General features: G+C 41.1%; 1 protein-coding gene across 2 annotated transcripts in view; it reads right to left on the reverse strand.

Annotated features, from left to right (window-relative positions):
• CPT1A (carnitine palmitoyltransferase 1A) overlaps window positions 1-22,619 on the reverse strand; it is a 45,427-nt gene that overhangs the window by 15,017 nt on the left and 7,791 nt on the right. The window contains exons 2-11 of one of the 2 annotated variants that reach the window (XM_079991286.1): window positions 18,657-18,810; window positions 17,451-17,590; window positions 16,261-16,432; window positions 13,617-13,718; window positions 10,989-11,126; window positions 9,550-9,627; window positions 6,217-6,324; window positions 4,773-4,860; window positions 1,205-1,400; window positions 104-292 (exon numbers count right to left, since the gene is read on the reverse strand). In XM_079991286.1, the coding sequence (XP_079847412.1) occupies window positions 104-292; window positions 1,205-1,400; window positions 4,773-4,860; window positions 6,217-6,324; window positions 9,550-9,627; window positions 10,989-11,126; window positions 13,617-13,718; window positions 16,261-16,432; window positions 17,451-17,590; window positions 18,657-18,797 (1,352 nt within the window). In that variant the 5' untranslated portion in view covers window positions 18,798-18,810. Of the gene's footprint in view, window positions 1-103; window positions 293-1,204; window positions 1,401-4,367; window positions 4,453-4,772; window positions 4,861-6,216; window positions 6,325-9,549; window positions 9,628-10,988; window positions 11,127-13,616; window positions 13,719-16,260; window positions 16,433-17,450; window positions 17,591-18,656; window positions 18,811-22,619 lie in introns of both variants that reach the window. The other variant, XM_079991287.1, reaches the window with a different exon arrangement.

The following is a 22,619-nucleotide window of genomic DNA, read 5'->3' on the forward strand; positions in this document are numbered from 1 at the left end:
TTCCAGGATAAAATATAAAACTACCACTATGTATGAACAAGGCAAGCGGGACACATATATAAAAAAGCAAAAGATCATGTCTGCTTCCCACACCCCAAAATACCTGTCATAGCATTTGCCATGTAGAAGTGCCTTTGCATAGGTATCCATTGATGTCACTGGATCCTCTTCCCTGTAACCCTGAGCAGTGTCATCCAAAGTCACAAAGAAAGCTGCCTTTTCAACAGCATCCAAAGACTGCTTGTTCTTTCCGCGGGCAAAATATGTCTGGCGAGCCTTAGCCCAAGGTACTCTGCCAGAAAAATATAAACAGAAACATTATGCCAAGTCAGTGAATGCAACTAACCTTACAACCACCCTCTTTTAAATCAGATTTAAAGTAGTGCAGGGGAAAAAGAAGAATCAACAAACTCTGAAGGTGAAAAATGCAATTTCCACTGATAGTGAAGTCTAAAATGGAAGATGCACACAAGCTCTCTCAAGTTTATGTGAATACACTATTCAATGGCTTAAAATATGATAGTGTCTCTGGGCAGGTTCAGATGACCTTTATCCCTAGAACTTCTGTGTGCAGCAAGTTCAAGCACATATCTCAGGCTTCTGAGTCTCCAGCCCTGCTCCTCTAAAGATGCACAGAATGCTATCTGAACACAAAGATCCCATGCTCAATGTGGAATCTCCCTATCCATGCATTACAAGTCCGAGATCCACAGATGGCAAGTACTAGGTCCTCAAAACGTTGCAAAATTGTCCAGACCACTGAACACACTGTATACTTGCTCGCCCAAGAAATATCACTGGGTGTACCCAGCAAATTCTACAGTGCAACTATTAATAAATTGTTTGTAACCCTCCTCAGCTTGAGAAGCCCAGATACACTGTGCTAAGATCAGTCAGTCCATCTTACAATAGTATAAACACAAAAGCACTTGAAGACTTTATGGAACAGACTATACAGAATAATAACAGGGATAGTCAGCAAACATTTAGGCAGCTATAGACAAGCATGAGTTTGACCAAGCTGCGGGAGGCAGTGGAAGACAGGAGTGCCTGGCGTGCTCTGGTCCATGGGGTCACGAAGAGTCAGACACGACTAAATAGCAACAACAACAATAACAAGCAGAAAGACTCTTAAAGCTGAAAGTAGCCCCAAATTGTTTTCCAGTTTTGAGAAATGATTGGCAATTGTTTTGGGGTGTCATACCTGTCTCCTGCCGTAAGAGCAGCTAACTTCTCTTCCCCTGGCTGGGGCTCTGATTTGTCATCTAGAATCCACTGCATCTGCTGTTCAATCTCCCGGGGTTTCAGCAGTCTGCCATCATAGTACAGCCATACTTTGTAATAGCATCCCTTATGGTACACAACAATGTGCTTGCTGTCTTTTATATGCTGGATAGTGTCTAGAATTGCAACCCAAAGTTTGGAAATGAGCAAAGATTTCCGTAATCTTTAAACTTAACATCTATGGAGTGCTCAGCTCCAAACTGCATACATTATTTCATTATTTCACATCCATTTGCTTGGTCTTAAATTGGTTTACGGAGTTAGGATGCCATCCAATGATGTAGCCTCATTCACAGAAGGACTTCTGTTGTGCAATGGCACTTCGCCTCCCAATGCTCCCCATGTGCTCACCCCAAAATCTGATCCAGAGGACTGGGGAACAGAACAGATTTGGGGAAAACATGAAGGGAGAGGAGGAAGCTCCACTGCAAAAGCATAAGCCCTTGTGCAAAGGGGATGACTTCATTGGATGCAACCCGTAGACTTACAGCTATACACTATTCATGAATGATGATATTCATGAAGAAGATGTCCAATATTAAAGCAAGCACTGTGCTGTACCAAGTTGTCATTCTAAACTCTGCAATCTCCTATATGCACAGGCAGCTTTCTTTTGCATACTTCATAGTATCCAACAAACTATTCTGGAACCTCGGCAGCTGAATGGAGTTAGGTGCAGCACTGCATTCCAGTCAAGCACCGATCAAGACACTTGGACAGCTGAGTAGACTGTACTATGGACATTCTGACAATGAAAACATATATATTCAGAAACACATGTATCTATACTTTTACTCAAAGCTGTATCTGTATTCCTGCTTGCTATTCCCTAATAATAGTAGTAATGATTCCAACAATCACTGGTTAAGGAGAGTCCTCTCGTGTGACTTTGCCACTCATTTTTCTTTCTTTTTACATGGAAAGTAAACGGAAGTGACCACATGGGGAAATTGTTCCCCATATCAAAGCCAGTAACTAGTTTTCTGTCTGAAGTTTTCAAGTATTCTCTAACAAACCTTGATACGGAGCATGGTAGTATGTCCAACTATGACTGGAGGTAAAACTATATATCCTAATATAATTTAACATTCTATGGGCTGTATTCAACTAACTCACTGTTCTAGCGTCAATGGCATTTCCCTCCCACAGGGGAATGAAACCTATCTCCTATGTTTATGTAAATGCAAGAAAATTCAAGCTATGGGGGAAAAAAGAGATGCAGATATCAAACCTTCAACCAGGATGCAGTATAGTAACCGGAAAAATTAACTATCACACAGAAAAAGCACTCCTTTTGTAGAAGTAATACACTCAAAATAAAGCCAGAAAATTGCGATTCATTGTCAAATTTTGATCACTATTTGTCATTACCAAAAGAACAGCATGCTTAGCAATGATTTAAGATAAATGAGTAATGAAATTAGAAATATTACCAAGAACATTAGTAGTGATTTTAGGTAACTGAGAGCATATTCGAAAAAGTTTGCTTATTTTCTGTGATTCTATTATTTAAAAACGGGGCAAAATGTTGGGCTTATTACCAGTTGAATTAATAACTGCATTATGAAGTGTTTCATGGCACTTTTGCAAGGTCCAGTTCAAGGAAGTATATGAACCATCTGAGTCTGTTTCTATGCACAAGCTGCATTTTTCTCAACTAAATTATTTCACATTAGAAGACATTACATTTATCATAAGGCAGATCCAGTTTCTTATTAACATTAGAAAATTAAAATTAATACACCTTTACCTACTTTTCTTACTCTGGTTTGACAGGCTACCTCCCACCTTTGCCCTATTTGAGATAAACTGTGCAGATGAAGAGATCTGAAATAATATTTCCAGAAAATAAAGGGGAGCCCTGCTATGCATGTCTATGAAAGGGTGGGAAAGAGGAGATGCTCACATTATTTTCTTCCCATTGTAATGAGGCTCAGCTAAAAGATCTCACCACATGCAAAGCAAAGAAGAAAGAAGGATCAACAGATACAAAAACAGAGTAATTCTAATGGTGAAATATTCTCAGAACCATTAGAATTACTCTGCTGTTGATCCTCTGCTGTTGATCCTTCTTTCTTCTTTGCTTTGTGATCCTTATTCGCTTATTGGGACCCAGCATGTGCAGCACTGGGGGGAAATGGAACCAATCTTTCAGCATCAAGAACTATTTTGTTCTTGACCAACACAATTTTATCAATAGAAAACAAGTTCATTAGAAAAAATATTTTAAGAATGCATTCCCTGTTTGGGGTGACTTCAAATACTGACCCTTCACCCCATTCCTGCAAGCCAATTTTAACACGCCATGTGAAAGGTATTCATCGGCTTCATGAAAATCTGCTCTCTTAAATCTATGGGGAGAGGTGTTAGTCCACCTTTCACAAAAATGGAGCATAGAGTTCCAAAGCTTTCTCTGTGGTAGTACCTACACTCTGGGGTGTATTTTGATCAGAAGCTCACCTAGCCACTTCTCTCATTGTTTGATGGCTGGTTAAAACTTGACTCTTTAAGAGGGCTTTTTAGTCACAGCTGAAGGTTTCTTGATTTGATATTATGCTAATATATTTAGGACCAGATTTTTAAAAGTGCATTTGTGAGGTTTTTATTGCTTTTTAAGAAGTATTTTTATATCATCATTTTTATCATGATTTATGAAGTACAGTATACCACTTTGAATTTAGTTTTGGCAACACAGAAGAGGCATAGAAATGTGATATACAAACCAAAAAATACATTTAAATGATTCAACACCTGTTCAGGAACACACACACACAAACAGTTCTAGGAAGTGACAGCAAATGGGAACAGATTCCTGTACCAACTCTCATCATTCATTATAATACGCCTCAATGTACTTAGTAGTGCGTTTGCACAACACTGAAATGGTTCATAACTTTTAAGAACTGGATCTTATTAGCATATTATAATGCAAATTATGGTGATTTCTCTGATGGAAAAATCACACAGCCTCACAAGATATGCAAATGTTGTAGGCTTAAGTTATCTGCTACATACATAGAAGATTAGGATGCAAAAGTGGGGAGGCAAAAACATTGACAGGATTGACAGGACTAACACTGTACCTGTCTCTGTGCCTGGTAAACGGCAAGTGTTGAACAAACGTTCATACTGAGAAGAGCACATTGGGATGGCATTGTAAATCATAAGCTGAAAGGAAAAAAGGAAAGTCAAAGAACCCATACCGGGTAGCAAATCATTTCCCGGGAGCACCTTTATTTATATTTTTTTAAAGAGAAAGAACAGGGACAGCACATAATCATACAAGGTGAACCAGCAAGGTATTTGAAATGTGGATCAGGATTTTATCAACGGCTGCCACATATTTCAAGTGTACAAGTCACTCCATTCTCCTTGGGCTGCACACACTGCAAATATGAATGTTTGTTATTAGAATGGTATACTCAAGAAGAAATTCTGGAAGTATTTCAATTCTTTGATGTTCCTTTTCTTCAGCTGATTCAGCTTACCTGTTTCCTCTCCAGGAATACGGGATGTATTAAACATCCTCTCCCATTGTGCTGAGCAGAGTGGAACAGTGGATCCCATCAGAAGAATCTATGCCGCAAACGAGTGTTATGATTGCGTTTCACAAATGGAGTTAAGCACGTGAAGAAAAAAACACGTGTGAATCAGAAAGAATGCCAGAAGATTTGCTGATCCTTGGGGCCACTTCACATCTCATTTCCACAAGAGGAAATTGTGGCTCACTAACCTTCATCAATTAACATGTATATTCCATGACATGTAAAGTTAAAGGGACCCTTGACCATTAGGTCCACTCGTGGACGACTCTGGGGTTGCGGCCGAGGGAGCCAATGTACAGCTTCCAGGTCATGTGGCCAGCATGACTAAGCCACTTTACCTTCCCACCGGAGTGGTACCTATTTATCTACTTGCACTTTGACGTGCTTTCGAACTGCTAGGTTGGCAGTAAACGGCATGTACACACATGCAATTTCCCTGTAGGCTTTATGCTTGTGCATTTTCAGTATGCTAGCTTCCAAAATCCCTTTTATTATTATTTTCTCCCTAGACCTCTCTCTTGTCTGCCAATGGTAGAGTCTGCAGAAGTTCTTCCAATTGCTCTTAAGCTGCCATATACATTCCAAAATTTATCCCTTTTCTGCACCCTCCAACATTATGCTGCATTGTGTTCATATCAATCAAAATGAGGGCTGCCACTAAGGTTTTTTGTAATCCTTTAAATGTCATCATTTTCAAAATCTGAGATAATTTTCAAATCTCTTTTAATAGACTTTATCTGTATCCGTAATACAGTAAAGATTCACTTTCCTGGCCCCAGGTACCACTAAAAGGTGCCACTAAAATGCCTCCTACAAAGAAATATAGAAATCACGTACTAAAACAGAACAGGAAAAGTAGCTTTTCTTATATAGACTGTTCATGGAAACTTGAAAGGTAGTCCACTTTTCAAGTGGCCCTGCTCCATGCACAGGACAGAATTCTCCATATCTGCTGTGAGAACAGGGGGAGGGTGCCCTATGGCTTGTAATAATGAATAGGAGTATTGAATGAACATATTAGAACCCCTCCCAAAGTTCTGTACCCATGCCCCCATGAGGCCTAGATGGGAATTCTATTGATATCAGCTAGGCAGCATTAGAAGCTGAGTCCAAAGAAGAAGAGTGGGACCCTAGCCAAGGGATCCCCACTGGCTTGCCCTTTAAACCAATTTTCATTTGCATCAATTTGTTCCCCAGCAATTCAACAACCTCATGGTTTCACTTGCTTGCTATGAGATGCACATTTAACTGTGGTGGACAAATCATGTCTTACATTTGAAAGTAGGAGGCTTCATTCCTCCTCTGAGTTACTTTTAAGCAAGTAATGAGGCTTTTCTTATATCCATCAGACCCAAATGTGTGACTATTTTTTTTTTAATGTACATACTGGCTGGATTTGTTGTCTGTCCAGTTTTCTTCTGTATAGCAGTATGGAATGGATAGCATTGCCAGCTCTAGCTGCCTGTATACTGGTAGGAGTAAAATAGAGGAAATCCTAAAGGATAAAGAGAATGGACAGGGATGAATGTTAGCAGAGCCGTATGTACTGAAGAACACAAATGTTATCACAAATGCACACAACCCTACTGCTCACTGTTGAAAGGAAAGCTTCACATGTATTTATTTTCATTTATATATAGTTCATACAACACAACAGCACCAACTGCACACAAGCTTCTACTTTGTTAGGCCTTTGCTAGTAGTCACTGTCTTATTCAAATGTAATAAAGAATATATTACTTGACTTCTGTTGCACCAAAGTGCATGTAGAGCTGCAGGTCAGTATGACATTCACTGAAAGTCATCTTCAGAAAACATCTTCCACCTCATTAATCAAGACACCAACTTGGTTTGCACATCACGCTAAGGCAAACCATGGCTTAGTGTGAATGTGTGAGCATGTGTGCTCCCAAAGATGAGACAGGAGTTGCTTCGCTCCACCCTGGTAATTTTGCTGCTGAGATTCATGGAGTTAAGCTATAGCTGTCCAAAGATGGGCTCATGGCTTTGCTCTATTCAGACTAAACACAAGCTGTAACCATGGTTTGTCCAGGAAAGCCATACTGCAAGCCTAACACGTTAAGCTAAACCAAGGCCTAGTTCAATGTGGTACAGCAGCAAAATGACTAGGCAGGAGGGAAGAGGTCAAGATCCCCATGCCTGGGGCTCACTCTTACCCCAGTTTGGCTTAGTGTGACAAGCAAACAGGGCAATATCTAGTATTCTATTTCCAGTCCTCAGGGAGAGTTCCTGAATTTATGTAGTCAAAACATACATGAACAAGAAGGAGCTATCAGCAGATGACATATAATTAAAAACACAACTTAACAGGATAACCCTCTCTTTCAAAACAAACAAACAAACAAACACCCAAGCCAAATGAGGATGGACATGGAATACTGACTGACCATTGTGGAATGGCTTGCAAAACGCTTTGGTTAGCAAAACTGAAAACGAAAAAATCCTAAGAGACGGAATACCAAAAGAGCTCACTGTCGGCTGAGTGTGCTTTGTAGTCACAGAACAAAGCATCTGGTGGGCTGGGGTTGGGGAAATGGAAAATAGGGATCAAGGAGTGGAATGGAATATTCTGAAAAGGGGCATGGCTGGCACCTTAAACTGGGGGACTCTAAATTGCACCACTTCATACCGTTTTCTCTAACAGCAAACTTGATGACCTTACATCTCATAGACAAGGAAGCGATTTTTGACCCGTGCAGGGGGACTCCCCAGACATGCAGAAAAAAAGACCCTCCCAAAAACAGTCTCTTAGTCATACCAGAATCTAATGCTACATTGCAACAGAAGTTCTATCTTAGTGCACATGCTGGGAAGATTATGGATAATGAAGCAACCCCAAACGTGAGTTACTTCAGTTCAGGCAACCGGCATGTGACTTGGTGTACAATTTAGGATGTTATGCCAGCTAAATTACATGCCCACAGAGAAGAACCTACGGCCTTCCAGTTGCTGTTGGGAATACAGCTCCCATCAGCCCCACCATGGCAATAATCAGGGATGGTGGGAGTTGTAGTCCAGCAACAACTGGAGTAATAATAGTAATAATAATAATAATAATAATAATAATAATAATAATAATTTATTTATACCCCGCCCATCTGGCTGGGCCTCCCCAGCCACTCTGGGCGGCTTCCATAGAAACCAAAAATACACTAAAATATCACACGTTAAAAACTTCCCTGAACAGGGCTGCCTTAAGATGTCTTCTGAATGTCAGGTAGTTGTTTATCGCTTTGACATCTGCTGGAAGGGCGTTCCACAGGGCGGGCGCCACTACCGAGAAGGCCCTCTGCCTGGTTCCCTGTAGCTTTGCTTCTCACAATGAGGGAACCGCCAGAAGGCCCTCGGCGCTGGACCTCAGCGTCCGGGCAGAACGATGGGGGTAGAGACGCTCCTTCAGGTATACTGGACCGAGGCCGTTTAGGGCTTTAAAGGTCAGTACCAACACTTTGAATTGTGCTCGGAAACGTACTGGGAGCCAATGTAGGTCTTTCAAGACCGATGTTATATGGTCTCGGCGGCCGCCCCCAGTCACCAGTCTAGCTGCTGCATTCTGGATTAGTTGTAGTTTCCGAGTCACCTTCAAAGGTAGCCCCACATAGAACGCATTGCAGTAGTCCAAGCGGGAGATAACCAGAGCATGCACCACTCTGGCAAGACAGTCCACAGGCAGATAGGGTCTCAGCCTACGTACCAGATGGAGCTGGTAAACAGCTGCCCTGGACACAGATTTGACCTGTGCCTCCATGGACAGCTGTGAGTCCAAAATGACTCCCAGGCTGCGCACCTGGTCCTTCAGGGGCACAGTTACCCCATTCAGGACCAGGGAATCCTCCACACCTGCCCGCCTCCTGTCCCCCAAAAACAGTACTTCTGTCTTGTCAGGATTCAACCTCAATCTGTTAGCCGCCATCCATCCTCCAACCGCCTCCAGACACTCTCACAGGACCTTCACAGCCTTCACTGGTTCTGATTTGAAAGAGAGGTAGAGCTGGGTATCATCCGCATACTGATGAACACCCAGCCCAAACCCCCTGATGATCTCTCCCAGCGGCTGCATGTAGATGTTGAAAAGCATGGGGGAGAGGACAGAACCCTGAGGCACCCCACAAGTGAGAGCCCAGGGGTCTGAACACTCATCCCCCACCACCACTTTCTGAACACGGCCCAGGAGGAAGGAGCGGAACCACTGTATGACAGTGCCCCCAGCTCCCAGCCCCTCAAGATAGTCCAGAAGGATGTTATGGTCGATGCTATCAAACGCCGCTGAGAGATCCAGCAGAACTAGGAAACAGCTCTCACCTTTGTCCCTAGCCCGCTGGAGATCATCAACCAGTGCGACTAAGGCAGTTTTAGTCCCATGATGAGGCCTGAATCCCGACTGGAAGAGATCCAAATGGTCTGCTTCTTCCAGGCGTGCCTGGAGTTGTTCAGCAACCACTCGCTCAATCACCTTGCCCAAGAATGGAAGATTTGAGACTGGGCGATAGTTGGCCATCGTGGCCGCATCTAAAGATGGTTTTTTAATGACTCATCATACAAAGAAGCGCCCCAGGCCAGATGGTAAGTGGCAAGAGCAGGGCCCTCAGGCACTCACACAGGGGAGTCTTCCTGGGCATCAGGTTTCCCATCTCAGCCCTAAAGGAAGTGGCTCTGCAGGAGAAATGATGACGCCTTCAAAATTGTACCATTTACTCACCATTGCAAAATAATTACTGTTCACCATAATTGGTCCACGGCCTCGGAGGTAAATGTATTCTTCCCACCAATCACTAACCTATAAGAAAAGTGAAAGAGATCAAAATAATTAATCAGTGACATTCACCAAGTAAAACAAAGTGCCCCAGTTACTGGGACATCAATACTCTAAACACCTGGATACACTTTGATTCTGAAAATGAAAACTGAATACTATCTCAGTATTATTTTCTACTTTTGCTAGAGAGCGAAACAAAAAATTATCAAGAGCATCTGAAAAGCAATTTCTCTGATATTCAATAACCAAATGGAGTTCTTCTTTAGAAAGATCTCACTAGTAATGTTGGTACAAATTATTGAAGGTCGATTTCAAAACATTCCACTGGAAAAATGGTTATGTCCATGTGGAGATGGCAGTATTGAGTCAGTGGCTCATGTGCTTCTGGCTTGCACTCTTTATAAAGATTTGAGGAGTGAGGTTATTGCCCCTCTATTATTGTCCATGCCAGGTTACTCAAGCATTGCTACTGTTTCCTTTCTTTTAGCAGATCAAGATGATAAAGTGACAGCAAAAACTGCAAGGTTTTTAGTGGGGGCAATTAGAATAAGATATACTATTTTATTATTGATGTAAACGTCCAAAATGTATTTTGTCTAGTTAAGTTTTTAACCTCTATCTTCAGTACATTTTATTTTATTTTATTTTATTGCTATGGCTAGTGGCTGATGCAAATAAAGATTCTTCTGATTCTGATTCTCACCAGAATTAACTGAGTTGTTCAACTAGCCTACTCCCAATATCAAGTAGCTTCTAGGTACCTGATGCTTGGTGCAACTGGCTAAGGCAGAGTTAAGGATCTGATTAACCAGAGAAGCATCTGTGAATCAGTAGCATTGTGCAATGCCAAACTGGTTTGCCACATCAGCCCTGAGCTGTGGAAACGACATTTGAGACAGGTGCAAGAACAAACAGGCAGTTTTGCCTAGAGTTAAACAGAGAACCTAAGAGTTTCAGCATTTGCATGTGGCTTACAAGTTTATTTTCACCATGCAGGAAAAGGCGGCTAACATAAGGGTTCAACAACTTAAGATAATTAAGCTTCATTATGAGATCAAACTAGTAATTTATTATGACCCAATATACCTGTAGGCTGTCAATACAGTTAGCAGCCTTCCTAGCAGCAGGAATACAAATGATGCTTGCACAAAAAAGCACCAGCCACAGTGCTACTGAAAATGGTGGGATTACTATATATTCCATAAAAACCTTTTAGAAGTCTTGACTATCTCCAGTCTCTGCAGTCAACACAAGAAATAGAATTTCTAGAACTAAAACGCTATCTTTTATTTTAAGGAAAGAACCTTGGAAAATTCAGGTATGAAGATTTGAGAAGCTTTTAACTGCATGACTTCATGAAAGCATTCAATTCATTTACTTACATAGTTTGTAGCCCACCAGGATTTCAGTTTCAAGTACCATTGTAGCTTTGGTCCTAGATTATGTGCAAAATCTTTGCCAAGGCCTTCCATCCTTTTAAATTCCTCATCGTTCATAAGTGGTCGAACTGATTCCAAATACTGGAATTGATAAGAAGAACTGGTGTCAATGCAGAAGGGTGTACCAAAACCAAGTCAATAATTTACAATAGAGCAGCAGCAACTGCCAATGGGATATAGTGGGATAATCAAGAGAAACCCGAGTTACAGGATTTGTTGATGCTGTTGCAAGTCATCACTGGGAACCTGAGAAACAAGCTAACAAGAGCAACATCAAGAAGATGGAAACAAATCTCTGTAAGAAAATAAGCGAGCAAGAGAGACTCGAAGAATGACAAACTATCTGTTGCTTATATTTCCATTCAAACTACGATTAAAAAGCGTTTGCATCTACCGTCACCTTGTAGAAAATATCTGGAAATATTTTGTAGGTTGTTTTGTTTTGACTAGATCTTCCAAATGGAGTTGCTAAGCCGTGGCATTGTTTGCATGCATTGTTTGGAACTCCAGCTCACATCAGCCCCAGAGAGTGTGGCAGGTGATAAAAAGGATGATGGGAGTTTGAGTCCCACAACATTTGGAGTGCCACAGGTAAGCCATTCCTGAAGCAGATCATGTTGTTGTTTAGAAGAACTGACTCTTTATTGGAAGGTGTCATTCTCTCTATTCCGATGTTCAGGTGAGAGTGTCAATGTTTGTGCAGCAAAAACAGCACCGCACAAACGCACATAAGAGGGAAGTGTTAGCAGGCGCTGTGGAGACATGAAGCTTGCAAAAGTACAAAAAAAAAACTATGGTGAAAGGAGGAAAACCTTCACCTCCGACGAAGGTTAACACAACTGCACATGAGTCATAAATTGCACCTGATTCATCCTACAAAGAACTGTGGAAACAAGGTTCGTGTGGCAGGCCCCCAACAGCCATTGTGCAGGCATGAGGCTGTGTGTGCTGGTAAAAGGAAAACTGGGAGTGGGGGAGGTGAATGAACGGCCAAGGACACAAGATGGAAGAGAAAGCTTAGTGGGGGAAAGGGAAGGAGGCATGACAAAAGTAGGAAAAAAGAACAGGGTATGTGGGGAGATAAAGAAACAAATGAGACAATAGGGGAAGGAATGAAGTGAAGACAGAGCAGGAACAGACTGGAGAGGAGGAAATAGCAGCACAACTGACAGAGGAGAGGAGAGGAAAAAGGAGAAGTGAGAAAAAGCTGGAAGAGTGGAAGAGGAATTACATATATGGGAAAGGAAATGAGAGAAACTAACCCATTAACTGAGCTCTAGCTTGTAAGCTATCAAGTCACATTTTAAAGGTTATGGCAAATTAGCAGGTCTCTAGCTATTAAACATGTTTTCAGTTTTTTAGTTCTTCCACACATACAAATTTCATTTTACTATAGAAGCACAGCACTACAACTTGCACAGTTACTCTTTAGTTATCAGCACTTCCATTTGCCTCCAAAATTTAGCATGAACCATTCTCCCAGCAGCAATGAAAGAGATCAGTTCTCTGGCCCAGTTTCAATGTATATTCCTGCATTGCAAAACTCTTTTTTACAAGTCTGGAGTGCGTGTTGAGCTCACCATCTTTATCAGCATGCTGATCCTGGTGGGCTTAAACTATCATTCGTTGTTACATCTGAAACTGTTCCAGCCATGTTTAAAACAATTGTTTAAGATCTTGGGCAGTAAACTGACATTAAATCAGTTTCTCATTTCTATTGTAAAGGGGAACTATAGTTAAGCTAGCCAGGAATGGCGTCTTGACGAAAAAAGACAATGGAAGGGCAAGGAGGAAGAGTTTTGACCCAATACACATTCTCCATGTACTAAACTGCAGGTTAGGAATCAATGAATATGCCTCTGAACAATTCCCACAAATGGTTAAAACAAACAAAACCTCTCTCTTCATGATATTGCCAGAAATTTGTATCATTTTCAGAATGACATTTAAACAAGATCTTATAGTAATTCCTTACACTGTCCATATATAAAAGATAACTTGTGACCAAATTCCCAGAGATATTATCGGAGATGTTTCAGTATGTTTTCTCCAACTGGGCCCATTTCACCATGTAATAAATTTTGTGTGCTGAAATTAGCACTCATATTCTAGCAAAATGTTATAGACTCTTGAAAGAATATAATATGCTATATGCTGGGGGGGGGGTATTTCGTTTGGAAAAAAATTGCACTTTTAAAATTGTTATCGTGGTTTCCTTTCATCATCACGTACTGGTGATTTTCATAATGTAATTCTTAGGACAAAGTCCATTGAAGAAAACAATCACAAGACTCCAAGCCATTTAAAGATTACACAATGCAGACAGAAGATAAAAGACATGGAAATGTAAAGACTGACTATCTTGCCATTAGGGGTATAAATATAAGATAAAGTAAAGGTGTGCCCTTGAGTATTCTTGAGTTTGTTGTGAATGGATACAGACATACCATAACCTAGAACCGAACTAATTAGAAATCATGTTACATCTTTATTGAAGCATGTTTCTGGACAAGGAAAACAAGGGCAACATTTCATCTGGATTAAAGTTTGGGGGTGGGTTCAATTACGCACCCTATTTACGGTATCTTTAATAGCAGGAACAGGAAGACGTGGCAAAGATGTCTGGAAACTGTACAACATTGGTTTACGACCCGAGAAAAGCTTCACTAGTGTCTGAAAATGAAACAGAAAAAAGCAACAGTTGAAATAAGTATTTATATTTTGTTTCCTAAATGTGCACTCTAAACCTTTGGACTTCCTTTGTACAAGGTAACCATAAAACACATGATCTCTTGCTAGCCTACTGCTTTCAAAGCTTGCAGAAGTTCTTTTTCACATGGCTTTTGGTTTATCGTCTTAATTTAGATCCCCTATTGTACCAAGCTAACCCTAGCAACATTTCCCTGTATTCTTTCCTCCCAACTCATCTTTACCCTTGTAATCTCCTTCCGGTCAGGGACCCGACTAACTCATGTAAGGTTTTGTGTACATTGACAGCACAGTACTGAACTATTAATCATCTCTTCCTTCCCCACCTGGTGGCCTCCAGATGTTTTGGACTTCAACTCCCACCAACCTCATGGGAATTGTAGTCCAAGACATCTGGAGGCCACCAAATTGAGGAAGGCTGCTTTACTGAAATATTTTCGGTAGTGCAACTGTCAAGGACGGAGGAAAGAGCATAGGTATTCCACATGAACAGCCAGAACACTCAAGTGTTTCATGGTGCAGGACAGGACAGCTACATCCCTGGGAGCTAAAGCTTTTGAAGGGGGGTGAGGCATGTACACCAGATGTAGACCATCTAGACAACACTGAAGCATGTTGGCCTTTCCACTGGACTGCCTATATCTTCCGGAACTGCAGCCTGAGGCTGTGCCTTTGTGTGTGTCCAAGTGTGTTTATAAGTGTGCACTCAGGATACATTTGAGGATGGCTTGGGGATTTGGAAACTAGTTGAAGCTGGTGTGTGTTTAATGCTTGGTATTTGTCGTTCAAGAGCAGTATTTATGTTCGCTTTAGATTATTTCAGTGTTTTATTAGACTAAGACCATTTTGTTCATCTGGGTTTTTGTTTTTTGTTTATTTTGGTATTCTACATTGCCTGTTTCAATTATCTGCTCTGCTGCTTCGCTTCACCTCCGCTGTTCATTAGGACAAACGAGGCACTGCTCCACCAATCTCTCTTTGCACTCAGCTAGCCTCCACCCAGCTGCATTCTTACTTACAACTAATTCGGGGGGGGGGGCTTCCTCCTTAGATTCAGCAGTTGCCTTAGTACTGCTCAGCAGGGAGGAGGACAGGGACAAAACTATTATTAGCTGGCCCCACCTGGCGTTGACTCTGCCTACTGTTGGTCTCCCTGCCTTCCACCTTAGCAGTCCCAGTGGGCACCAACCACTGATGGATTAAACTTTCATTTTCTAAACTTTTGCATTTTATAAACTTTTACACAGAAGTTCATACAATGAGCACAGATTAATAATGACACAATCAATCATTGTTCCCAAGGTTCTTTAATTAGGGAAATAAAGAAAAAAATGTGAAAACAAGTTACAGTAAGGAAAGAAGCTTGGGGGAAAAGCTAGACTGGTCAATCGTGTTGTAGTGAAATAGAATGCTGCAACCTAGTGAGTAAGCCAGTTAGGTTAAAATATCTCAAATATCTGAGAATTTTAGTCCTGGGAGAAGAGAAGCAATATTAGTTATATTTCTTAACACACTTGCTATTTTAGTTATAATAAACAGCTTCCTGCCACTATCCAGGAGGAAAAATCAAGACAGCAAAACAGATTAGTCATAACTATTCACACTGCTCAAGCTTAGCATTATAAGAAAAACTGGTCTTTTAAGTATTGAATTTGTAGAACATGCCAAAAATTCCAGCCAATGAAAACACCAAGCCAGGCTGACACAATACTCTAAAGCCTTACCCTTCAGATAGAACCTGTATTCAAATGAGAAAGCTCTTGGGATCCTATCTGAAGAAAACTATCAGACATTTAATTTGCAACCAGTTTCTACTTCCCACAAAAGCATTCAACATACAATCTATCATTTCCCCTGAACTCCTTTTTACAGTCAAGTAATATATAAAAGGGACAGGATGTAATGACCACAAGACCACGTTCTTGGTAAGACCTGTTTACCAACAGGATACATGATTAGACTATTTATGCTGCAAGGCTACACAAGGGGGGGGTAGTATTTCCTCCCAGCTACTTCCCCAACACCACCCGACACATTCTCCTCATGCTTTCTTCAAAATAAGGGAAGAATGGTAAGCCACCATCTGCCTCCCTGTAACACTGAGGAAGCTGCAAGTTCCTGACAGAAGTGGAATTTGGCTTGAGGTCCTTTTACCAAGGCTTGTGTTCCACTACTGAGAGAAACTAGTCACACTGTGGTCCTTTGGGAAGGCTAATTGTGTTGAACATCTAGCTATTCAAATATTGCAGTCAAGAGTAGACACGTTTCACCCAAGTGGAAGGCTATTCTGCCAGTTCACAAAATGTAACCAAAGGGAAATTTTTGAAGAATAAGCAGCAGCACCTCAGTGGCATTCCTTGGTTTCCATTAAATATTAAGGGGCAGAAATAAGAAGGAACTGGGAAGAAAAATATTGAAGCTGCGCCCCTGAAAACTAAGTTACTAATGGCAGATATAATCACATCAACTACATATTCCAAAATATAGAGAGATAAAAATCTCTTACCATCCATATCTTGGTTCCTGTGGAAAGTTTGCCATGTTCAGCAAACATCCACCCATGGTAGGAAAGCAGCATCTTTAGCGTGTAGCGCATGGAGAAAATGAGGGCCACCCAGAGCCCCGTCCCAAAAAGAATCCCACTGACAATACCTTGTGTTTGGTTGGACATATAGCCTCTGTTAAAAAATAAAAAGAGAGAGAGCATCTGTTACTCCAAGAATTCTGGACAAATGTAAAAGAGTGAAGCATATCAAAGTAAGCCACTGTTAATAAGAAGAGATCATTCTGAACATTAGGACTGTGCTGAAATAGACCCCCAAATTCACCAAGGTGGCTTGTTTGATTATTTCCAGGCTAGGCCCCCAAAATGGCACAAATGATTAGGAGGAGGAATATACTTACTATGGCAGCCCCCCTTTTCTTTTACTGTTTAAAAAACAACATTTATAGCAGTGGTGGCTGTAACAGAGCCCCAGCCATCATGGTCCCCCTCATTCCCTTAGAATGTGACACTAGTGTATTTGCAGGGTGGACATGGAAGTCAATTACCCTTGGCTAGTGCTGGTGGCAGCCCTTTAAAAATTATAAGAGGTGGGGGAAGAGGAAGCTGCCAATACTAACATGGTAAATGCCTGGTTACCATGTTTCAACCCCACCTTCCACCTGCACCCACTCTTTCAGAAGAGGTACACATTTCAGGGCAGGTACACTGTTTCATGGCTGGAGAGCTGCACTGCAAAATTCCGAGAAGCGTTAATTTTAAAGGATGGCTGTGTTTCAGTTCTTGCGGTTTTTTTTCTAAGAAAGCGCAAATTAAATGTGAATGGGATCAAATTTCTTCCTCATTCCTCATTCCTAGTGCCAAGAAATGAAATTTCTCAGAGCTCTTTGTGAGTTCTTGCTGCACACGCACACATAGAGAGAGCTATATTGTGGTCCATAGACCCAGAATAGCTTGGTGCACCATGTACTTGTCTCTGCATATGGATATAGAGACACTTAACTCTTCTCACTCCCCAACACTGTTGATAGAGCAGCAAATGCAAGGTAAGCATATGAAGGGGGGGGGGGCGACAAGATAGGATTCTACTCTATCATTATTATCTCACTTGAGCCAAACTGAGAAATGACGTACCACCCATCATTAAGACTAACCAGAAAAATCTATTCAATGCAAAGAGAGAGTTTACTTACGTGGTATCAAGGGTCTGGTTGATTTTAGCTATTAGTCCCAATGAAGGATCTATTTTGGCATACATTGTTGACATAACTCCTACCACTACAATAAGCCAGCTGGATGGACTAGCAGGATAGACTCCTGTGATGATGCCATTCTGGAAAGGCAAGAACATAAAAAGAGCCCTACTGAGTCACAATAATATTATACTTTAATTTTCTGGATTCTGATGCACCCAAACGTATGCACCCAAACGTATTTAGTGAACATATCCATGCGAATGCAGACTAACTCACGGCAGACTAACTCAGTGTTCTTTATGGAACACTGTTATGTATAATTAGCAAGAATGACGTGTGGATGAACTTCTTTTTAAAATGTATTGGAGACTGGTAAATATGGCAATAGTGTAAATATGGCAATATCTGGGAAGCTAAAAATCCGCACAGGACCCTCCAAACTGCACCCACCAAACCGGGAAGGGGTAGGGTGATACATGCCCACAACTATGATAGGCCCTTATGATGGATGTTTTCCTCACCTGGACTATCTCCTAGCATAGAAAGGCAGGCCCTAACAAAGGGGAAGAGCTCCTGGATTGCCAGATAACTTTATCTGGCAATCAGATGGCATACAGGAAAGCCCTTTCATTTCCTTCTCTTGCTCATATAGCACTAGTGAGAAATAGCAGATGAGTCAAATGAGCTTTATATCTAAGCGGGGATTTGAACCCAGGTCTGCCTGGTCCAAGATCAATACCCAATACAATGCATCACTTCCTTAAGGCTCTACTTTTCCATGGCAGTAGGCAGTTCAGATGAAGTGAAAGTAAAAGTGAGGGGAACATTTCATGGGTTTTCACGAAATCTATTTCAACATTTCAGAGTAAGATTCACACTATCTGGTTCCCACATTTGTGAAACATGTGGTTGCTAGTTAACCCAGGAGGAGGAAGACTTAGCAAGCAGCAGAGTGTTGCTTAACCACACCTCTTCTCTGGTTCTGCTCTGGCCAGACTTCGTTTTGGTCTTTAAATCTAACCCAAAAGAAAAATAGCCAGGAGGGATTATAACCAGGAGGGGGGAAATGGACAGGTGTGGTGTACATACACACATCAACCAAAACTAGTGCAAAATGCAAAATTGGGTATTCAGAAACCCTTGTTTGCTGCATAATATATGATTCAGTCCCAAGTATAGTTTCAGATCTGCAATATGAGTTACCTTGAATCTGATGAATTTCTTCTTCCATGAGTAGAGACCAGATAGATAGATCTGCCTGAGAGCTTCATGGCTCATACGCAGATCAATTCCATCTGGGGTTACAGTAAACTGAAAAGCAACTGCCTGGTGGGCTTCCGCCATTTTTAGAATTTACCTGGCAAACAGAAAAACAAACAAATGTTTATTCGTAGCTACTTAATTTGCATGAGAGAATTAGAAGCCAAGAATATGATATCTACTGCAAATTTGTAAAGGCGACTAATCATCATCTTTGTTTACTGAAAGTATCAAATACTGCTTGAGTGCTACTCCAGTCCACATCATTAGGCAGCATTCAGTCATTTATACCTTCACCAGTAAGCCAAACTATGGATGAGCCTTTTGGTCATGCACACAGCCCTTGCACATGTAAGCAAAAATGTTGGCTAGTCTTCCATTAACTAAAGTTTCCAGTTTTGTTGGAACTGGGAAACTTTGATTTAACAGATTTGGAGAAGACCAAGATAGTAAGCCATAGTTAATGGTACGTTTTCCACCTTTTACGGCTCAGTTATGTGTGTGGCCAAAAAGCTCAGTCATACCTTAGCCTAGATATGCCTCACCATGCATGAGTGCCCACAATAACTTCAACAAGGCAACTGACAAGAAGTCTGTGCTCTGGAGTAATCACATTCTCTCATTAAGAACAAGTGCTATAGTGAAGCCAGACACTGCTTGCCAGAACCAAGATATTATTGATGGTCATAAACCCACAGGAAAGATTTCATGTAAAGCTTTTAAGCAACTGTTTTTCACATACAGATTTAACACCCTATTACTCCAGTGTAACGAATACTTAGAACATCCACTTCCATTAAAAAGCAGAGTTCTTTTAGAGCGAATTTGGCAATTTGGTTCACTGCCCAACAATAGTCCAGCTCCTCTCTCCCCATTTCCCAATCCATCCAAACCATAACTGGATTAAGTTTTGCCACAATAAAAATGAATACTCTTTAAAAAAAGAGAGAGATAAATGAACATTTAATTGAATACAATGCTTTAAAATATATTTTGATGAGGCCGACAGCCCTTTGGGCAGGATTGATGGCTGAATCAGCACTGGAATTGCTATGTACCGGTAAATCTTGCATAGTGGAAAGAAACTGGGTTCCTCACATAGGAGAATAAAGCATAAACATTTCGATGATATATTGTAAGCTGCTTGTCAAAATCCATTCATGGCTGAGGAGGTGCCACCTGATTTATATCTCATTCTCTTCTTTGGTACACTATGACCTAAAGCAGGGGTAAGGAAACATGTAGGCCTCTAGATAATTTTTGACTTCCAAACCCACTCAGTATGGCCAATGGTGAGGCACGTTGGGAGTTGTAGTCCAACAACATGTGCTAAAGGCTTCCCACAACTGACCTACAGCTTTATTTAAAACAAATGTGCGTAGATAAAGCTGATCTTCATGTAGCAATACAACATTAGCCACAGACAAAGTCACAGGTTGGGGATGGGACTAGTATATAGCCAGGAAAGAGTGACAGAGGATTAAGGGAAGATTGGCTTTAAAAGGAAGACACAAGAATGAAATGATCATGCAGAGGACAACTTTATCATATTTGCTGTCAGTGTTAACCCTGGAAGCGCATGTATATGCCACTGGGCAAATGAAACAAATGAAAATAGTTGGGGACCAAACACTTCCTCTTATAATGAATACAGGACTTCAACATTCTTTGCAGTAGTCAAGCATGATACAAGTTTAAATGGAAGCTTCCATTTCTACATCAGGCCCTTAACAAGGTCTGTGACAACATTATTGTTCACTGGCAGAATGAGAGCTGCTTCCTTCCCCGGTGGAGGAGGGCCCAGAGCTTTGTAGCAGAGCTTGTGGCTTTGCATGCAAAACTAGGATCTCCAGTTAAAATTATCCAGTAGCAGTTGATTGCAAAACGTCTGTCCAAAATCTTCAAGAGTAGGCAAAATTGCTCTAGATGGGCAAATATTCTGATCTGCTATGAAGCAGCTTCCTGTGTTCTTAGTGGCTGGTTTGATTCTCATTTCTAACTTCTTAAGCAATGAATTCTAGGCAAGATATATGAATAGTTGCATGAAAATTAGAGTTAATTGTATTTCATGTAAAGAGAAAACTAGGGTCTCAGACACTGATGTTGAAAACTAGCTCCCCTGCCCCCGCCCCTCTAAATTTTAAAACTGAATGCTTTTTCCTTTCCACCACATGAATTTCCAAAGAAAATGCTCACTCAATACAGTGGTTCCTTGGGTTAAGAACTTAATTCGTTCCAGAGGTCCGTTCTTAACCTGAAACTGTTCTTAACCTGAAGCACCACTTTAGCTAATGTGGCCTCCTGCTGCTGCTGCGCCACCACTGCACGATTTCTGTTCTCATCCTGAAGCAAAGTTCTTGGGTTAGCGGCGTCTGTAACCTGAAGCGTATGTAACCTGAAGCGTATGTAACCCAAGGTACCACTTTATTATTTCTCTGCACCAGTTATTATCAAGTGGAGGTCCACGGACCACCAGGGATTCTACGTAACCCACCCAGAGGTTCCACTGCACGATTCACTTAACGAAAACTACTACAGAGATATCAAAATTCTCACAAGTAGGGAGTCCATAGCTTGGCTTTTGAAAAACAGGGCATCCGCAGTGTTTTGCAAATTGGGAACCACTACTCTGCACTCATGGACAAATATGAGAGGTCAAAATGCTAAAATATATGAAACTTAAAGGATATGGCAGTGGGCTTATCCGCACTGTGCTCTGTAGCTTTCCTAGAGAAAACCCACCCTTTAACGCTGAATTGGAGCAAATGCCAATCTGTGCAAAACCGAAATTGTTGTTTGTTGAGCTTCAGCTTTAAAGAGTGGGTTTTTGCAGGGGAAGCTCCAGGGTGGAAAAAAAGAACCCACTCAGACAAATAGCTTTAAAGCACAGACCTGTGCCTAGAAAGTACTGTACAGAGCAAAGGTAAGTATGGATATGCCTTCAGCCCTAGCAGTGTCACTAACACTTCACTTACATGAGTTTGTAGTTTCCCTCCCTTAAATAACAAAATATGATTTAGTATTATAAGCAGACAGCTGAGTATTAAAGAAACCCTGAACTATCATTTCTCTTTTAAGATTATTCTCCCGCTTTCTAAATGAGATTTTTTAAATAGTCTGCTGTACAGCACTTTTCCCCACCTCCACATTTCTAAAGCAGTCACATGTTTGCTCAGAAAAGTGGGTGAAAGGCCACGGCACTACAGAGCATGTGCGTTTATGCTGGGGGGAAAATGCAGATCACTACTGCAGGGAAAGCAAAAGCTATACAAAATTACACAAACGAAAAAATGAGGAAGCTTTTATTTGGGTTGCCGGCGTGTCATTTGGCAAAGTACCCTTGGCCAGGCTTTGCTAAAGGAAGAGTAAAGATTTACACACACACACACACACACACACACACACACACACGGCTTGAGACAATCTCTCCACTTAGCATAGTTCTCCCAAGTTCTCAATGCCAACAGCATCTGTGCTACATCTGAATGATTTACTCTGTAGTCATACCAATATGCTTTAGGGGGAAATAGCACAATGTGTTCTCAGAAGGAATGGATGTAACTATTCCACTGTCTCAGCTGATCAAAGGAGCAATTCAATATGTGTGTTGCAGTATCAAGTAAAAATGATTTAAAGAGAAGTAGTTACTGCTAATAGCAGTATTAGTTATTTTTTACTGACCTATAACAAAACACAACATACAAAAAAAAAAAAAAAGCACACAGTCAGGAATACAAAACAGAACAGATTTCATATCTTTAAGAAGCAAAATGTCCAATCTCTGTTAATATATGTAAATACGTATATTGATTACAATTCTGCTACCAACAATGGTTATCTTTTAACCCAACATGCCCCTGATCCATACTGAACATCTAGCCCTTCTGAAGACTTCAGTACATGAGA

This window comes from Podarcis cretensis (genome assembly GCF_951804945.1).
Source record: "Podarcis cretensis genome assembly, chromosome: 1".
NCBI lineage: Eukaryota > Metazoa > Chordata > Lepidosauria > Squamata > Lacertidae > Podarcis > Podarcis cretensis.